This window comes from Diadema antillarum, unplaced genomic scaffold, assembly GCF_040938485.1.
Source record: "Diadema antillarum isolate AM-2024a unplaced genomic scaffold, OU_Dant_1.0 seq00002217_RagTag, whole genome shotgun sequence".
Lineage (NCBI taxonomy): Eukaryota > Metazoa > Echinodermata > Echinoidea > Diadematoida > Diadematidae > Diadema > Diadema antillarum.
This window is the reverse complement of record NW_027272851.1, coordinates 47326-68162: the sequence shown is the minus strand read 5'-3', so window position 1 is coordinate 68162 and position 20837 is coordinate 47326. Positions and strand designations below refer to the sequence as shown.

General features: G+C 38.4%; 1 protein-coding gene across 1 annotated transcript in view; it reads right to left on the bottom strand.

Moving 5' to 3' along the window:
* Positions 1–1362: 1362 nt before the first annotated feature.
* LOC139714278 (RNA binding protein fox-1 homolog 3-like) overlaps positions 1363–20837 on the bottom strand; it is a 47664-nt gene continuing 28189 nt past the window's right edge. Inside the window, exons 6-8 of the mRNA XM_071625994.1 lie at positions 18743–18927; positions 13093–13272; positions 1363–7115 (exon numbers count right to left, since the gene is read on the bottom strand). Coding sequence (XP_071482095.1) covers positions 7071–7115; positions 13093–13272; positions 18743–18927 — 410 coding nt within the window. The 3' untranslated portion in view covers positions 1363–7070. The remainder of the gene's footprint in view (positions 7116–13092; positions 13273–18742; positions 18928–20837) is intronic.

Below are 20837 nucleotides of genomic sequence, written 5' to 3'. Positions count from 1 at the left end.
ACACACAAACTGCCATGTATGCCCAGGCGAGCAGATTGTTACGTTCTTCCATTCCATTTTTTCATACAGAGATGAAAGATAAATGGTCAACTGCAAATCAGCTTGGAAAACTGTGATAGTCCATAGATGTGAGATCATCTGACTTAATGTGTATTGTGCTTTCCTTTTTTACGTTGATAGTCGAGAAAACACTGAAAAAAAAGGGATTGCATTGTGCAGTTTTTCAGTTAAATAAACACATACATAAATAAGTAAATGAATAATAGATAAATGAATTAATAAATGCAATAAAAAGATCTATACACTCAACCAAAAAAGTAAGTTCCCCCTATCATTTTTAGATATATGGTGGCAATGATATGCCATTCATGTTATGAGTAATAAAATTCCCTATCCATTCCGTTTGAATTATGAAAATCGGTAAAATACTTTTTGAGAGATATCCACAAATGCTAGGGGGGAACTTACTTTTTTGGATGAGTGTATATACATATATGTATGTATGAATATGTATGTATGTACACACACACACACACACACACACACACACACACACACACACATCCGAAGGGCGAAATATTCCATTCCCCTTAGCGTTTTCAAGCTTGTTCACGAGTTTTCCTGTACGAAATGAAACGTAGAGAGCAGCAGAGAATATCACGCTATAGGAGAGTTCTCCTAATGCACCCTATATTTCACCACATGGATTTGTCATATAATTTACCTTAGCACATTTTCATGCGCGAAGGGCAAATGTTAATGTACCAAAAATCTAAGATGCAATATTAATCCTATAAAACAAAGGAAATAATATCCTTTTGTTATACAATAAAGTTTAGTTAGGCCCGGGGTTAGGCTGCTAGTTTTCATTTATCAATTATGGGATCAATTGTTTCATTAAAATGTTGTTTTTGTCTTTTTTATAAAATTCCCCCAATTAATGAATTATCATTTAAAAAAATACTAACAAATTATGTAATTCCCCCTATGCCCCCAAATAGCGCTATATAAATAAATAAATAAATAAATAAATATAAATATATATACAGTATGTGATAAAAACCTAAAATGGCAATAGATCTAAAAACGCTTTATCCTGGCAAGGAAAGCGCATGATTTATATATATATATATATATATATATATATATATATATATATATATATATATATATATATATATATATATACACACACACATATATATTTACATACACATACAGTGTATTACACACATAACTGTATTTGTGATATTTAATTATTAATTTGACTACTGATACTCAAACAAACGAATACTACAACAAAACTGAATGTTGAATCTGTACAATTTTATTATTTTTTTTTGTAATTAAGATCTTACAATAATACTTCTGTGCATTTGATGCCTCAAAGTTTCCTCTCTCCATGTTTCTAGTCATTAAACTCACGTCTAATGTCACACTACACATAGAAGAGTTAAGAACAAATAAAGTGTACTACAAGAAAAAAAAAAGGCTGACCAAGTTTCTAAAATGAAAGGTATATCGACAGTTCCAGTAAACTTCAGCAGTTGTTTGCCGGATAAAAATAACAGAAATTGCCAAAATAAACGAAAAACAAAAACATCGAAAACAAAGAAAACATATTAAATAGAGAACTAGCAGAGAATACAGATATGGTGTAATTGTACAATCTGCTGCATACTTAACATAACTGCGACTACAATTGTATACTCTCAACAGAAAATTTGACACAAGTGTAAAATGGCACCGTATTATAAAGATGAACTGATTGTCACTGAAATAGAACAGTATGCCACTGACCAAACACGCTAAATGACGAGTTCGAAAATATTTCACGGCTCACCGTTGGCGGGAGTTCACGAGCCTCCCAAATATTACACATTGCATTTGTCAAAAAAAAAAAAAAAAAAAAAAAAATTCAGCCTCTTTTTCTTTTGTTGCTGTTTTTGTTTCACCATGTGGGGGGAGGCAGTTTTTGAGGTGAGGCTACAATGAGCACATTTTCTCAAATTTGTAACTGAAAATGTGCAGTCTATTTGTTTGTTTTCTCCAACCACAAATCTGTCAATGCACATAGACAACGATTAACAGAGATACTCTGGGATGCTGTTGGCCAAAAATGCCACCACTGCAGCACTTGGTGGCTTGTTGAGGGTTTCTGTGGTGGTGGGCTAAACTCTGATTATCTATCTGTACAATTACGAATGTCTTCATTAAAAAAATGTCCTTATCCATCACAGATAAAAATGATTGTCTTCTAAAATTGTCCATACAATTAATGGTACCTGCCTAGAAAATTGTTATTTCATTCTTTTATACCTTTTCTTGTTTCAAAATGCCATTAATTTTCAATAATTACATCGCGAAGGGAAGAATGATACTAAAACACCGTCGGGTTCGGTCAATTCAAAGCCATCGTAAAAATACCCCACGGGCAAACACGCAAATGGCATCAACGCCATCCGAGAGTCCGTGCCTACGATGATTTACGCTACAATCGTACAATGAATATTTATTTCAATTTTCAAATATAACACAGAATTAACAGCACACAGAAAGCCTATAAAGTGAATTGCAACAGTTCCTCAGAAAAAACATCAACAACTTTCTCCACTTCTCACTCTTAAAAACGGAAGAAAAAAAGTCGACAATCATTTCTCGTTTCTTAAAATCACTGAAAAAATATATCATATATAAAGAGTTGTCCTCACAACATTACACAATGAAGTCACTTTTCTTCTGCCAATACTGACAATATTGAGATGAAAATGTGATGAGTGTAGATTCCATAACAGAATTTATATAACACTAATAGTCTTCCAGGAATTTTTTTTGTTATCGTTTTTTTTTTTTCCCATCAACCAACGACAACTGTTCCACATTCATGTCAACACTTGATCTCAAAAGTAAGGCTCCTTTGCTTGTTTTTTTTTTTCTTTGTGATATCTGAAGTGGTGGTTAAAGATTTGGCAATGATTACTTCGTTCTACCATCCAGCGGCGTCCGGGAGAAAACTTTGAAATGCTTTTTTTTTTCAATTTCAAAACTCACATGTTTATACTGAAGAGGTAAGAAGACATGCCTATAATGTTCGAGGCAGACAGAGAAAACAAACAACAACAAAAAACAAACAAACAAAACATATACTGGTGGTAGACAACTAATACGAGGAATCATCACCTATACACGGGTTGGCAAAGACAGGCCTGGGAGGGTATACAAAACATCCCAACGAATTAAATGCAGACTAACACACCACATGGACTGAGTTGGTCTTGAATTTGATTGTCATATCCTTTCTGGCTGCAGAAGGAGTTCAGTGATTGTATACTTCACAAAACTTGGCAAAGATTTTAGTCCCTTTTTAGCAACCACTTATAAATATAAACAAGTGTAATGATTTTCTTTGCTTCTGCCTTTATTCCCACTTGCACTAAATTTGTAGCACTTAGTAAGGTAAGATACAGCACAACTGTGCGGTGGATTTGACTGAAAAATGCTCATTTTCAAGCTATTGCAATTTGGTTTGATGTTGCCGAATATCTGGGCGGTTTCTGCTGTCGACTTGAGATTTGTTTGAGTTGAATTGCACACAAACACCAAGAGTGTACAGTGCCATGATCTGAATGCACAAATGACAAAGAAAGTTTGGACCACAAAGTGGTGCTATGTAAGGCAAGGCGTACGACCCTCTGGAGCCAAAACACATGGGGAAAAAAAAAAACAGTGTGCGTTATTAGTGACGCGTAGTTTCGAGCAAAACGCGATCGATGGAAAGTCTTTTGGATACAGCTCTCGGCTATGGCAGTATAAAATGTCCAATTTGAAGGCGATCTGCGGACTGGCCGTCCGCAACCCTACGGAGGCGTGTCCCAGATTGAACACTCTCCAGTCACACAACAAATGCCTTCCTCACAAATACATGTAAATATCACAGATAACTTTACAACAACACTACTGTTTACATCAAATAGCACACGTACAAGAGAAAGTATAAATGCTAGAAGAAATGTACAAGGGCAAATCACCACACAAGAGCGCGATTTCATTCTTCTTTTTCCGGTTCTTAGCGACGCCTCGCAAAAGAAACGACACAGAAGAAATCAGTCACTCTTTTGGAGAAGAACATAATCCAGGAAAAAAAAAAAAAAACAGTCATTGCACCAAAATGCTGATAATGGGGAGCTGAGAGGGTACAATCTATGATACATACAATAGATTGCTATTTCTTTGTAATAACCTTTCAATATGAAGATGATGATGATAATAATAAATATAAAGAGTTTTTTTTTGTCCCCTTAATAAGCACTGAACACCATTCAGTAGTCACATCTCGCCAAGAAAGTTTCACAATAAGATGTCATCCATGCACGCACGCCCACACACATACACAGACACACAAACTCACACACACCAAACACACATAATGTGCAGCTAGAAGACTTATCTCAAGCCCATATTCTGTTTTGTTCACATCCATCAATTCTTCCCTCTCTCTCTCTTTATCTCTCTCTCTATTCTTATATGTTTCTCTCTCCCTCTATTCTTATGTTTCTCTCTCCCTCTATTCTTATATGTTTCTCTCTCTCTCTCTATTCTTATATGTTTCTCTCTCCTTCTCTCTCTTATTATCTTCCTCCCTCTCTCTCTCTCTCTTAGCGTCTCACTTCAACACTTTCCTTCACAACATGTCACAAACACATCGCTGAAAGTCGTCGACCTCTGTACATGGCAAACACACACACGGAACTAAAAATGCAAAGTGTGCTCAAAAGCTAAGATGGCTACCTACAACTGTACAATGCTTCACGTGGAGCCAGATAAATAAAGATGAGTAACAACCTAGCAACAGACAACTTTTCTGCCGTCAAAAAAACGAAAACTGAAAACCTTTTTAAATATTTTACCTACAAAACAACAACAACAAAACAGAACACAAAAGATCTGAAAAATTCAGTTGTTTGTAAAATACTGTGAAGTATAACAGGACAAAAGGTAATAAATTGTAACACAGAAATATTCCCCTGTATCAATGAGGCAAGGTTCAATAGCGAGATAATTATTTACTTATTTTTTTTTTTCTTTCAAGAGACAACAGTCTACATGACACTCTACCACACTACAGATAAATATACAGATTCTACAGCTACAAGAGACCATATAAACACTGGTGATATCCAACACACATAGCCATTGGTAGCACCATTATTTTTTTTTCCCTCTTTAAATTTGTTTTTGTTTGTTTTTGTTTGTTTTTTTAATTCATTTTAGCGTTTGTATACTGACTAGACGAAACTAGCATGAACTTCACTAAACACAGGCCTCTGCTTTACTGGAAAATCCTTTCCAGCTACATGTACCATGTGTTTTCTAAAATACATGCACATATCAGAAAGAAGAAAACAAAAGGAGAGGCCAAAGGTCAACACCTGTGATCGTGGTTCAACAATCAACGTACTAGTCACATCCCTTCTCCAAAAAGTGGCTTTGCACCCCTTCTTCAATAAATGGCACGACCCCCAATCTGCTCAAAAGCCTACCAGCTGTGGTGACCAAAGTTTATTGCATATTCATGACTCGTCACTTGTGGCAACATCTCTTGTCCATGATATGAACTTTTCTGTACCTCTATGAAAATGCAGAGTCTGCTGTAAATGTAGGTTGTGACATACCTGGATTATCTAATTTTCCTTATCTTCTTTGTGTTTTTTAATTCCTTGAAGGAAAAGAAGAAGAAAAGAACTTCATCTAAAAATCTGATGAAAACTGTTCTTTGAGTAGGCTATACCATATTTTTTTCCGGGAGGTGTTTGAACCTTGCAGAGGGAATAAGCTTCAATAAAAAGTTTATTGCAAATGTCTCTTTCAATGGGCTATTCCATTCTTTCTGAAGGGGGTTGGAACCTATCTTACAGAGGCAATGAACCTCATCAACAAACTTGATGCACACTTCTCTTTGAGTGGTCTACTCAAGCCTTCCTGACGGGTGTTTGATCCCTTCACACAGCATGTACCTCACCTAAAACCTTAGAGCAGACTTCAGTTGTAGTGTTCAAAATCATGCAAGAAACGGTGGCTGTTCGCCGGTATACCACTGTATGCCGATTTCTCTGTACAGGGCAGCTGCGCAAAAGATGTGCGAAGAGTGCGTGGGATTGTTAAAAAGCTTTTTGGTAAAATACTGAGGCGGAAACCAGCAAAGAATCACCTACTCTTCACTGAGATTGCCCCTCTATTAGCACACGTCACATATCAAAAAAAAGTTTTTCTCTGTCACAAAGATGTCAATATGTGCTCAGCAATAGTCTCACAAAATTTCAGTGTGTTACCAAATACGACTTGGTATAACAACATTACTAAAAAGCCCCTAGAGTAAAATAGAATAAGAAATGCTAGAGAGGAAAAAAAAAATACATAGAGGTATCATAATAAAAGTTCATACACATTTTTTCCTTCAGTCTTCTTGATGTAAAGAGAACACAAGACGAACAAATGAAGAAGAATAAATGGAAGTAGATATGTTAGCTTTGCATCGACAGGTATTCCCCGATGTTGGCGGGGGGAGTATACGGCAACGGCGAGTTGTTGAGTTGGCGAGATGACAGAAAATTTGGGCGAGCGTTCCGCACCGAGTGAGTTGAGCGGTTTGAAAAAAAGCACCCGCAAAAACAAGCGCCAGCCGAGTGTGTCTCAACCCCGGCAAACTTCCGACAATCTCCTCGAGACGTGGTCGCGTCGTCAAATCACGCAGCTCCGTTGATCGAGTTGGCCAATAACTCCTGCTCTCTCTCTCTCATTCTGTTTCTTCACCCGCCTTGCTCATTCCGACCCTTGCGCCTTCCTTCAGGAACTTTCCCAAACTTCCGGAGGGAACTGTGAGGTGATGCCAACATTTTCAAAGCTGCTCTGAGCCAACCATGCTTCTTATTTTTTTTTTTTTTTATATCATGTTTGAATTTTTCTTGTTTCCTGTGTTTGTTCTCTCGTCCTGCAAAAAAAGTCTGTGCTGTTTTCCGTTCCTCTCGAAAGAAGATGTCAAAATAAGAATACCGCTGGTCAAGTTTGTGTTGCTAGTAGGGCGTGTACCTTGCATACGCACCCCTATACAGACTCGCCTGCAGAGAAAAAAGAAGGTAAATCAAATGGTTGAAAAAAACAATCATCAGGAAGAGGGAGAGGAGATATATAAACTATGCAAGTTAAAGACCCGGTAACATTTGGATGCCACGCAGTGGGAAGGATGGCCCGGCTCCGACATATTCAAGAATCCCCATAGTGAATTGTGAACAGTTTTATCACTGATCTCTATATGAGTTTACACACAGCCGAAGAATCTCGACTAGAGTTGACCATTACCGATGAGCAGATGATCCATATACACATATTTCCTGACAGGCGCTATTTTGTGGTTTTCGAATGCACCCCGGTGGGCAGCGAATGCAAATCAATTCAATCGAACCATCCATGTTTACCCTCCCCCCCCCCCCCATGTTACCAGGTCTTTGAACCCACTGGAGCCTCACCAACAAACATGGCTGATTTATCTTTCAAAATATCTTAACCCTAACTAGGCCGGGCTATTTAGGTAGTTGATAGAGCCGGGGGGGGGGCCTCCCAGGCCCCCCCTCCAGATCTTGGCCGTCGACCGCGCGATCGCGACGAAAATTGGCACACACATTGCCTATGATGTAATCTAAAATACCATGAAGTTGATTTTTCAAAAAATTATCATTTATGCTAAATTATGCTAATTTATGCATAATGATGCATGAAATTCAGACTATTTGGTATAAATCACAAAATAAAGCTCAAAACAGGCACATTTTTTTGTGTAAATATTCTTTTTAGTGTCCTTAGTAAATGTAATGAAAAAAAATGGTGATATCAGAAAAAAATTCTTAAGTATTTTATTGTTTTTTTGAATTTCTTGTGTATTTCTTTGTTTTTCGACTTTATGTTTTTCATTGTTTTTTCGATGAAATTTGTTCGCGACATCGCTCCAAACAAGAAAATATGTTATTCATTGATTTTAATCAATAAAACACCAAAATAATTATGCTTTTATGAAATTTGCATGCAAGCACAGTTTGCATTGAAATTGTACACGAATTCACATTTTTGAGCAATTTTTGGTCTGACATGCATTAACATATTTATGCATAACTTCGGAACCGCGTGCCCGGGCGTCGCAAATTTGGTGTCAAAAGATGCGCGAGACTCGAAAGAAAAAAGTCATGAAACGTCGCGGTGATAGCTTTTTGCGATTGCGATACATCGCGCGGAACGTCGAGGGGGGGCCTTGGAGGCCCCCCCCCCCCCGGCCTAGTTAGGGTTAAGAGGAGCAGTGAGAGTGCTGCATCAAAACTTAATTCCCATCTCAAGTGACATGATCACCATCCACTGACAATGAATCGTAATGGTTCTATGGTGTTAGCATATTGACAGCTGGACTATGCCATCTTTTTTTCCCGCCTCAAATACTCTTCATCAAAGGTCAATTCTATATCGAGGTCGTTCTTGAACTGGAATTTGTTGAGAGGCTCTCTATGAGACAAAATATTCAGTTAAAATAAATGAAATAAAAGGGAAGCACAATTATCAAAGCAATTTTGTAAATCCAATAAGCTTCATTTATGTGATTTCCTAAAATTATTCAAAACTTTGCTTTTGAAAATATACATTGTCGAGAATGGTGTTGGCTCGAGAATGGGATTCTGCAGGTAAGATTATATTTCATAACACAGAACAGACAATAATCATTTCTGGTATTTCTTTCTAAACATAACACTCTCTTGACCATGGCATTAGAAAATGAAATTTGCATTGACTGATGATGGACACATATCTCACATCTATTAAGATTCACTCTTTTAAAAAGCCTAGCAGAAAAAACAAGTAAATTACCGGCCAGCAATAAAAAGATAAACTACAATCATCTCTACGAGTAAAGCTAATGAAAACAACAACGGAAATCATTTGATCAACTGGTACGGCAAAACATGCAAACTATCATTTCTACAAAACAAATAGATTTAAAAAAAAAAACAACGGCTACAAAATACGACAAGAATACTGGTAAAAAACAACAACAACAAAAATTCAGGTAAATCATGACTTACTCTTGGTTCTCTTCTCTTAGTATCAGTGGTTTGTGGTTGTTTGATCAGAATCGTGAGCAAGAATCGTTTTTTTTGGGGGGTTTTCGAGAGAGGTATGACAGGATGAAGACAGTGCGTGCAGTGGATTGAGGTAACAGAGATGCCAGAATGCATTCGATGGTTTTTTTTCTTTTCTTTTCTTCTTCTATTCTTTCCTTCTTCTTTTTTTAATCTTTGTCTTCCAGACAGGATTAACAGTGGATTACTTTTGTTGCTCTTTCATTTGTATCACAGTGACGAATATGGATGGAAGAATGCATACGACACTTATCGTATCACTTCATTGGAGTTCTACATTTGACGAAGCAGTGGTGACAGAGATACACTGTTGTACCTTTTGCAAGTTTAGAATCGCTTTGAGGCACTATAGTTTGTAAGTTGCTTTTAAGTACTACAGTTTGTACGAAATTAAAACAATAAGTCTGATTTATAACTCACGCTCTGAACTGGCTACGTGAGGTAAGCTGGCAAGAGAGTCTACTGCCTGGATATGAAATAAAATATCTACGTATTGCTACTCATTCATACATCATTGTGTCAACTACTGTCAACTTGGAGTAGTTTACACACAAATATATTTTGCTCAGTATGTACATTAGTTACACATGACATAAACCCACTTTGGGAATATTTAAGTTCAGACATTGTTGTGTTCTTTGAGCCACAGAGCCTCATGAGAATATCTCTCCTAAAATGGAGCCACTTTATTAATCCATTGTTTCTGGGAACCATATGTTTCCTAAATCCAATGTGATGATTAGATTATCTTGGCAGCAATTCGGTTTGACCATTTTGTGTTTACAAGCAACTCCTCCTGGTATCTACTACAGAGACTGTGCACTAATTAAAAGAATCATGGTGTTCAATGGGTCAACATCATTACGTCCCATCGCTCAGTCAAAGCCTTCCGCCCTGAATTTCACAAAAACATAGTTATTTGTGCAAGCGAGAGTGGGACAGCAACATGTGAATCTACCCCCCTCCCCCCCCCCCCAAAAAAAAAAAACAATAACAAACCCACTAAAACTTTTAGAGTCTCTCTTGCCTTGCTGGATAACTCCAAATTATCATCAGCAATGAATTACTGTATGAACTGGATCGAACTGAACTGAACCCATTATCTAAACTAGGGAGTATCTAACTGGCAGACTTCAAGTGTAGCCCTGCACTCACACTTTCAACAGTGTTTCTTTTGAGTATAGGTGAAGGAGAATGTAGCATGCATCGAGTTGTTGGAAATATTTGAGGTGTTAATTGACAAGGGAGGGGTACATATATTGTCAACTTGAGGATTTGGTTTTTTTTTTTAAATAGTTTTTGGTTTGAACTCCATTGTGGAACAGGCTTGGAATACACACATCCCCTGCACAAGCTTGCTGCTGTTAAAAGAGTTGTTACAGCTCATGACATCGACAGAGGCGTGATATAGAGGGAGGAGTCGGTAACTTGGAAATATGGCGATCAAGTCTTTATTTTCTTGTCCACAACCGTTCCATGAAGGGCGAGAAGAAAACAAAGGTAGCAGTCGTCATGACAACGAGCAGACACGTACACAAAGTCGACGGCACACACGACCACGGCAGTAACCACTGGGCCAGCGTGCACACAGCAAATGCATGTGACAGAAATTCATAATAATGCAAGCCACACTGAAACTACTAGTACATTAAACAGATATAGATATACAAATGTGACGGTTGGAAGGGCTCTATCTATTGATCACACTCTTCAAGGGCATGCCAATCACGTCCCCGTGGGAATTTTGCCATAGAAATCATCATCTTTCAATCATCAAATTGGCAACCCTACAATTAACTCCTCATCTTATATGGGGAAAAAAGAGTAGGCCGAAACTTTTTAATTCAGTAAATCTGCATAAAAATCAGGAAGAAATGTGAACAGAAAAAAAAAATGTTGGTTTGAGAAAGACAGAGGAACTTTTACTCTTCTAAAGAGTGTTACAAATTTGAGAATAAGTTAAGCAATTAGGAAGCATTTGGAACCAAAGAGTAATATCTGAAAAACCAAGGAATTTAATCAAATCCATTATTATTATTATTATTATTATTATTATTATTATTATTATTATTATTATTATTATTATTATTATTATTATTATTATTGTTGTTATTAATATTATCATTATCATCATGATCATTACTTATCTATTCATTCAATCTGACATTCAGAAACACTAGCAGTGAATGACAAAAATTAGAATAAAATGATATAGCATCAAACCGCAAAAAGTGGTATTCTTGGACTCGACAGACTAGGTGAGTGCTTCTGAACATTTTTTGCGTCCCCACACAAGTACTTGAAAGATGGGATGGAGTGGACCACTAACAATTTTCAAGGTCTCTCGAGGATCAAAACTGAGACAAATTTATCCCTGATGGTGTTAGCGGGAAAATCCAGATGCAAATCTTTGCACTTTAAATCTGGCCAAAGGAGCTTGCGGCGAAGTCAGCTGCCATTGATCATAAAAAAAAATAACTTGATTCATCATTGACTCAAAGGTTTTGATTTGTATACCTCCGGTCTGAGGAGTGTCACAAGCATTTTGTTGTAAGTGGTTATTAGGAGGAAGGGGGGGGGGGGAAGAATATTTTCAGAATCTTCCTGTTTGTATAGAACTATGTGGGACACTTGTTGCAGAGTTCTTTCATTCATTACGCCAGAAAGAAGTGGCAAAGAGGAGTGATTCTCCAGTGCATGCAGCGAAATGTAACAGAACCGGGTGGTTTACAAAAAGCCTGTTCACTGCACGCAGGGAAAACAGCATCCAACGCTCAACTGATGCGTGTGCATGCTATTTATCTTGATGTGAATTTTCTTAAAACTGCATTCTTTTGCCCCCAACAATGGAGGGGGGAGGGGACTGGGAGAGTGCTGTTACATCTTATGCAGACTACATACAATTGTACTTTGTACGAACACACAAACTATGCTGAAATGCTGTACTTTATATATTGCATCTTTATGGTCTTTAGGATGACACCACACTGTTTGACGAAAGGCGAGGTGGGGATGTACAGATTGTATGAAGGCAAAACTGTGTCGAAATGGGTAAAATTTCCACCAAAAGTGAGGAAAGCGGAATATAAAAGAACATGTCATCGTCTCATCCTTGATTATCATACCATTTTTTGGTTGTAAATTTGAAGAAAAGGCAAAGATTAGGAATTTTTCTTTTCTTCTTATTTCTTATTAAATTCTAGTTTTTCCTCATAACATTTCTTTACATGCCTAAGGTACATTGTACCTTCTAAATGTATTCAGATATCTTGCCTCCTTTTTTTCTTACCCCAGCTTGGAAGTACAGTGTACCATGACTGTATACTACACTGACATCTTGTCAGTTACTAATGACTTAAAGATGCCATTTTGTAGATTTTTTGTTTGTTTGTTTGGGACCCCCTAGAGTGACATTCTGCAAGAGAAGAATACTGACAACATACACGGTTCTACCAAATACCACTACATACAATAATGACCACAAAAGCCAGGCAAGACTATACGCTGCTATGAACGAAGATGTCACCACTGCTTGCATGACGAATACACACTCCATGCATTCCGATTATTTGACTGCAATACGATAACGACAAACATGGCATTCCACTGCACGACCACGTCTTCTTGCACAATTCTCGTGCACGTCTACTGTCAAATTACGCTTCTCTTTACGGTGCAATCGTGATGGCACACCAAGAAGAACAAACGACACAAAGTGGGGAGTAGATAATCATACTCAGGAAAGCAGGATAGGCCAAGTAACAAACGAGTAATCGTTTCCAAACGAAAAAGGAACAGTTGAATAATATATTTATACATATATATATATCTTTAAAAAAAAAGAGATTTTCACAACCACTGATAGAGAGAGAGACTGGTAGAAAAAAAAAACAGAGTATGTCAGTCGTAGATTTACCCTTGTGAGAGAGGGGTATCTTACACCGTAGGCGGTGGCCGGCCCGATGGCATGGTGGTAGGGGTCTGCGGCGTACTCGCGGCCGTAGGGAATGGCGTAGGCGGCCGGCGTGGCGTAGCGGCTGATGTACCCACCGTAAGTGGCAGCGGTGGCGGCCGCAGTCTGCAAGAGAAGATCAGTCTTTGGGTGGTGGAAATTTTGTTTGTTTTGGGGGTGTTTTTTTCAAAAGAGATTTTATCATTTATTCATCCATTTATTTTTGTTTTTGGGTGTTGCATAATTATACAGGCCCAGGGGGAAGAGGGAAGGTGTTAACGAACGTGTAGTGGTTGTGTGTTGATTGACCAATGACCAATGACATGTGGAGGGTGATGCAAAATTTGGTGGCAGTGGTGTTTTTTGGTTTTTTTTCAAAGGTGGGGTGGGTTTGAAGGTGTGAAAGGAATGTGCATGTGTGTGTGTGATTACAGAGATTTCGAGAAGTGTGGGGGGGATTTCATTTTTTATTTGCATTGAAATATATCAGTGCAAATACATTTGTGTGTGTGAGTGTTTTCAGGTACATTTATTGATTTGTGAAGTGGGGTGGGGGTCAAAGGTCAGGGGGCGTACAATGGGAAGAGGGAGGTCAGGGAGAAAGATGCGGAAGAAAAAGAAAGGGGTGCAAAACATATGCAAGGTTAGTAACTCAAAAACAAGATGCATCTCAACACAGCAAAACATTCCATGCAAGCAATAAATATGGTCATTATTAACTCTGCAAAACCCAAATTGGCAACTTTCAAATCATTGCTGTCTTTCTATTTTGCACTGTGAAGAAATGCACCACGGACATCACAACCTCAGTAGCTCTGCGGCAAACAGGCAAGTGTGATTGAGCAGTGCCAATTTGCCAATTTTGCAAATGTCTCTTGCTCAGCGAGAATCTGCCATTGCTCCCGTTCGAGCACAGAGGATTAAAATGCAGGGGGATGGTGAAAATTTGGCAATAATGTGTGGTGGTACAATCTCTGCACAGTGCAAAACGGTGTGATTAAAATATGCATGTGAAATGGGCCGAACGAAAATATTTCAGCGCAGTATTCCAATACCATATTGTCTATCATCTGTTGTTCCTTTCTTTTGTTTCATCACTGACAATACTTAAACATATATTTTCATATCCATTCCATATTTATAGGTATCAATAATGTCCCCCCCCCCTTAAATATTCAGGTCATGCATTACTATGAAAGCCTTTCTTTGATTTGATGAGTCATACTGTCAGTTTGAAAAGATGCCTGACAAAAAAATATGACCTCCACGAGCTTTTTTCCATTTTCTTTTCTTTTTTTTGACCCTTCTTCTGCTGATTTGCCTATTTGCCTTTTCACGTTGCACTTTCTGGGAAATCCAACGGGGCTAATACCCCCTGCTCTATCTCACTCCTAACCCGGGAATCAATTTCAAAAGGAGAGAAAAATGTTTGCTGGTATTCTGGAGGTAATGTTTCAGAGTTCAGATAAGAGAGAGAGAGAGAGAGAGAGAGATCCACTGGCTGTCACATATGTTTCTATTTACTCTCTTATGGGGGATGGCAGTCGGAACGATTGCGGGAATTTATATCAATCCCATTTTTGCTCGACCTAACGTTTCCCTCCCTTCCCCAATATCACTGCACTTTTTGATGTCTGGGAGCATGTGCTCCCATTTGGAAAGAAGTCGGTGACAGCCGCTGCAGACTACTCCCAATGCGTAATGCTTCGGCGATGAAATGGAAATGAACTGGGCTCCATAAAGGCAATGGAAAAATGCCTACACTTTACTGACAGCAAGCTTTAGAGCATTTCAAAAATCTTACAACACGTTTTTCCCCCCTTGCCCTCCTTAATCTGAACAAAAAAGAAAGGAAGAAAAGCGAGAAAAAGCGAGAATTTTCAAAAGAATTGCCAGTGGATGGAAGACAAAATAATCCTAAAGCCGCACCAGAATTTAGAGTAATGGCATTCCTTGCGTTATTGCAAACTGCAAAACAAATGGCATGATCTGGTAGTATATGAAATGCTTACATCTCCCTCAAAAATAAGTCGGCTTTTCTAAAACATTTGCATCCTCGCGACTGCATGCTCTCTCCTGAGTAGTTGTGTAAAGAGTCGCTCGAATAAACAATTCCCAGAACATGTTTTCCAAAACTATCTCTAGAACCATTAGGGTGGGTATGATGAAAACCTGTGGATAATTCATGCATCTACCCCTAGTAATTCCCTTGACAAAGGTCTCATGCACTTTATGTCCTTTGGTTCAGATTGGTGCAGAACTTCCACAGCAAAACATCTAAAACATTGCGAATATTATCTTTCCTACATCCCAAGACTTAGCAGTGATCTACTTTGTACGTTCTTTTGAAACCAGATAGTGTATATTTCCTGTACTTGAGGGTATATATTTCAAACTACGTGAACGCCAGGGCAGAGTGTCTCTAAATATTGAATTACCATGAATATATATATGTCAAGAGTACACACAACTCTTTAATATCAAAATACAGAACAAATTGAGTTGATACACTATTTCTTCTCCTGTTAGATTCAAAATACATTACACACCAAAGTATGGACAAAGATTAGAACATAGACATCTATCAAATATAATCCCCAATGATTAATACTTGTTATGATTTGATAGAATATATCTATGCTGAGCTAAAAACAATGAACACAACAAGGAAAAAAACAACAAAACAGGACAAATTCTTTATATCAAAGCATGCACAAAACATTAGTGTCTACACGAAGCCAGTCACACGTCCCAACTGAATGCTTCTCCAAAATGTAATGATAATGCTAATAATCAATAAATGGGCAAAATAGAACAAAGAAGAAGAAAAAAAAAAGGATGCTATTGCCGGGCAGGCATGAATAAAATGCCTAGGAGGCGAAGCTGTGACTATGTTAGTGACGGTTCACGACAGACTTTGACGCAATGATGGTGGAAAACGTTTAGTCATGTCAAATCACTTGGCCACATGTGACTAGATAGCAGCCATCAAAACTATCATAGCTATCAAAACTATGCCTAATATTAAGTCTCAGGCTGTATATTGCATTGCGATTTCACTTAGAAAAAAAAATGATAAAAAAGTTAACTTCCTACAGTTGAAATAAACTATGAAAAGTAGAGAAGAATGAAATGCTTAAAGGGACAGATACGAACAAGAGACCTTTAGAGGGGGAAGGGGAGATATACATATATTATATCCATGCAGAATTGTGAAGTCTCAAAAAGCCTGCCAAGAGCTTTTATGATTCAAATCCATGCATTCCCAAAGTGAGAACAGGCAAAGACAAGCAAAAACATGCTCCCCACCCCCCTGCAAAAAAACCCCAGAAAACATGCAAACACCGTCGTTTCATGCATCGGAAAAAAAAAAAAATGAAGAGATTTTTCCCGACATGCAGCTTCCCGTCTAACTATGGTTTTCTCTTTTCTTCTCTAAAAACGTCTTGAAGGATTACGGAAGGAATCAGAGATAAAAGACTTGATGGAAAAAGGGGGGTGTACCTTGCTTTCACTGCTCTATATTTATGAAGCATGGGGAAGGAACAAAGGAAAGATTGAGGGGGAAGAGAAACGGGAGGAAAAGGTTGCAAATGAAAATACAACAACATCCGCCGTTTCACACCTTAACGTAGAAGCCTCAATATCCGAGCACACCCGCATACCCGAGGGGAAATATACTGTTGCTCTGTTTATCCCGACATTCTAGCAGCTTGTGGTTTGAATCTATAGAAAACTGGGTTAGGGGCAGGGGAGGATTCTATAGCAATATCGTCAACAGAGGGCAGCAGATATTTAGCTTATTTCTCATTTTATTCTCATGACTCCAGTGTTCTAGTTCCTAGCCTGAAATTTTTCAAGTGTACATACCACCAACAGAAAGCACCTGGACAATTAACTCGCACCATGATTTACTCCAGAATTTAGCTTTGCAGATCCTGACATAATTTGATTCATCAAATTAAGGACATGAGGAGGGGGAAAAGCATTATGTGGAAACTGTGGTGACAGGAAGTACCAGTATTCACACAGCTATCAGAACTTCCATATTAATGGCTATACGAATAAAAAACAAAGGGAGACAAATTTTGTGAAGAGATGTGGAGAATGAAACAAAGGGGATACCAAGCTGCGTTTACCATAAATCTATCACTACTTGGACATTTGTGGTATACAGAGTTCCCATAGCAATCTCAATGGAATATATATGCCCAGTGTTAAACAAATGCATTTTTAGAAATATCTTCCCCCTCATACTTCTTTCTCGGTGCAGCATGCTTTTTGCATCCATGCAAAACAGATAGAGGGAGAGATCAAACCAGTTGGGGTAGGGCAAGTTCAATCACCATGCAAAGTCAGTCAAAACTCACACAGAGTCGAGAGGGGGTGCAGTATAGGAAAGAGAGAGGTTCGAGGGCGTATAGACAGCCAGGTAATCGGCACTACATTTATATTATTCATAATTCATAATCCATACCTGCCACAACTCGGCACCCATTAAAAAATTATACAACAATTAAAAAAAAAAGTCATCTGCAATGTATTCGATATTGCTATCCTAACAAGTGGACTTCCTTGGTAGTGTGCCTCTAAGCTCTTTAATAGCAGTGATATGTGGAGATTCGACTGCCTCCGTGCGATTAAGCGGGTAAATTGACTCGAGCTTCTTTCAACGAGTGCTTTTTTATACGCCCTTCACCTTCCACGACTTGTTATGGATAAGATAATGGGTGTCCTCATAATAACAGATACGGGACTCATCATTCTTAAAGACTGTTTGCATGGCTAATAAACGCTGAAGGTCACCGGGATGTATATCCCTGCGTGAGGGGTTGGTGAAGCTTGGTTTGTGCATCAAACCTCGTAATGACACCCCATAGTCTCTTTTCATTCTGTATAAAGAGCATTATGCCAATGTTCCAGGAAGGGGCAACTCATATAATGTCCCTCCTTCCCCTCAATCCCCCCCCCCCAAAAAAAAAAAAAAAAACACCTTAGACTGGCAAGTGTTTCCTGCAATGCATAAATGAATTTAAAGCCATAACCTTTTCCCACGGAAGAAAACATTGGGCTGTGAATTGAAACCAGCACTGTCTGTAGGTAGTTGATTCCATTTGACAAGGTGATGCATAATATACTGTAAAGTTTTCTGTCACCATCTGCCATACACAAGCTTGTTAGAAACAGACAGTAACCTTCTAATTCAATAGCTTTTCATCTTTCCCCATTTCTTCCTAATACCCATTCTAATCTATGCCTTTCACCATCTTCACAGGCTTTTAAGATCTGCGCTGCCTTGGCTGTAGCAAAGGCAGTGTAAATTGTTGATTAGCCTTCACTTTGCTATTAGAAGAAATAAAAGAAGAAGAGGAAGAAAAAAAAGAAGAAAAATTTGCACAGGTACCTACATTAACCTACAAACTGCAACCCCTAGGGAAAGTTTTGCAATGCAAAAGTGGATTTTCACAATTCGACTGCCGGCAAAAAAACACCAGCTTTCGGGCAAGTTATATATTATTTACAGGGTGGGGTTGATTGCATGTTTTTTTCCCCAGCCAACACGGTGTGTGATCGTGTGGTGTTGGACGATACGTCCGTCTGTGCTTCAGCTTACCTGATATCTATCTGCGGGATACAGGGCGGCCGCCGCGGGCTCGGCGGGGTAGAGGGCTGCCGCTGTAGCGTAGCCAGGCACTGGGGGAGGGGGTGCCAACCGGTAGGCCGTATAAGCTCCTCTTGCTGCTCTACCCCGGCCAAGAACCTGCGTCCTTAGTGCATTTGTGGTCAGTAGATCTAGACCTGTGTGTGTGTGTGGGGGGGGGGGGATAGGCAGGGGATAGTAGAAAAATAGGAGAAGAAATATAGAAGAAGAAATATACGCAAAGAGGAATGTATAAAAGGATGTTTGGGGAGAGGGTAGGAAGATAAGATTTGCATAGAAAGTAAGGAAAGAAGAGAAATGAGGGAAAAACATAAAAATCAATCAGAATCTTCTTCCAAAAAAATCATGCAGCATTTACTGGCATTAAGTATAAATTCTAAATTGCTAGAACATGACTTCAAATCTATGCCGACATATGAATAGACAATCACTTATAGATCCACACTTCAAGAACACATGTACGTATAACCCCTGGTTACGCTACCATACGAAGTGAACATATAATGTTAGAAATGAAGTGGATCAAGAAAAAAACAACAACAAACAAACAAATTCAGGAACGAAAAAGCCGTTTGCATTCCCCCCCCCCCCCTCCATGTCCAAGTAATCCTATTAACTATAACACACATGGGAGAAGGGAATACGTAATGTACTGCAACACTGAAATCCATGGGAAGAGCAAAACAGGTTGCTTCTTTGTGAGAAAGGGCATCTTCCCGGGCCCACACACCCTCGTTGATGAAAGTTGCCCTACGTGTGAGGATGTCTTATAATTCAGTGCCCTCTCTCCCCGCCCCATCCTTGTTTGTTTGTATGTAGTTTTTTTTTCCTCTCTCATTCTTTTTCCTCAAGACTTTTCCTCTTGCAGCAATACAATGTATATGTGACCCTGCACCTCAAAACAAACAAAAAGTCGCCAGACATGAATTTTTAGTTAAGACAATATTCTGAAAGAGCAGAATTTAAGCTTTAAAATGTGTAACTCAAATCAAATGGACTCTCCTAACCTATCTAAATATTGGAAAGAAAGCACAAACTCAGGAAAAGTGTGAACTAAGAGGCTCTGAAGTACAGTGTCTATTCAAGCGCTTAATCTTTACCAAACCGTGCTGGCTGTGTGATGAATGGGACAAAAAACAGGAAGTAAACCACCAGAGTAACAACAATGAAGGGATTATCAGATTAAATTGAAATCAAGCATGCCTCATTAACACATTCTGTCCATAATTAATGCCAACTTTCAAAGCAGTAGCACTATCCTTTCAAAAGTTATTAGAGTTGAAAGTGAAGAGTGTAGACAAGGTTTTTCAGAAATGAAAAAGGGATTCTAAAGACACACCTAATCACACTATTCTACCAAAAATGTTCGAGATAAACTGCTAAAAAAACACACTTTCCTGCCCATTTTATAATACCAAGTTTTAGCATAATGTAAAAGAAGACCCGCTCTTTCAGAAAATATGAAAAAGTCAAGTTCGGCTAGGTTGACCCATTTTACTTATTTTCAGTCCTCACGCAAAATCATTGTGTGCGACTTTATGTTCGTTTTGAGGTGCACGGTCACATATGGTACACTGGATATAACATATGGGAACTGGAGACACTTAATTGCCAGTGTAAAGAGGTCATTGGTCTATTTTCTTTTAAAAAAAGAGTAAAAACATTTTAAAAAATGAATAACGAAATAAAAATAAAAGGAGAATCACTGGAGCCCCCTTCTGAGCTTAAGGGGTACTCTGTGATGCTCTTGAAGGAGGCATCCCGTTAGAGACCATGGACCAATCTGTAGGTTGTACCTAGTTTTCATTCTTCAGTCCCCATGGGTAAAATCAAATATTTACATGTGATCCAAATTATGAAGAAATCTACTCTCAGCATATCATGGCAAATGTCCATAAGTTTAGATTTCCTCTCATACAGAAAACCTGAACTCCGGAAAAAAAAAATGAGGCAAATTTAAGCATGGGCATTAGGAAATTAGGAAGCACTGATAGTCAATCATTTCCAACTTTTAACCTGTCGTTTTTGTTATCTTCATTAGTCGATA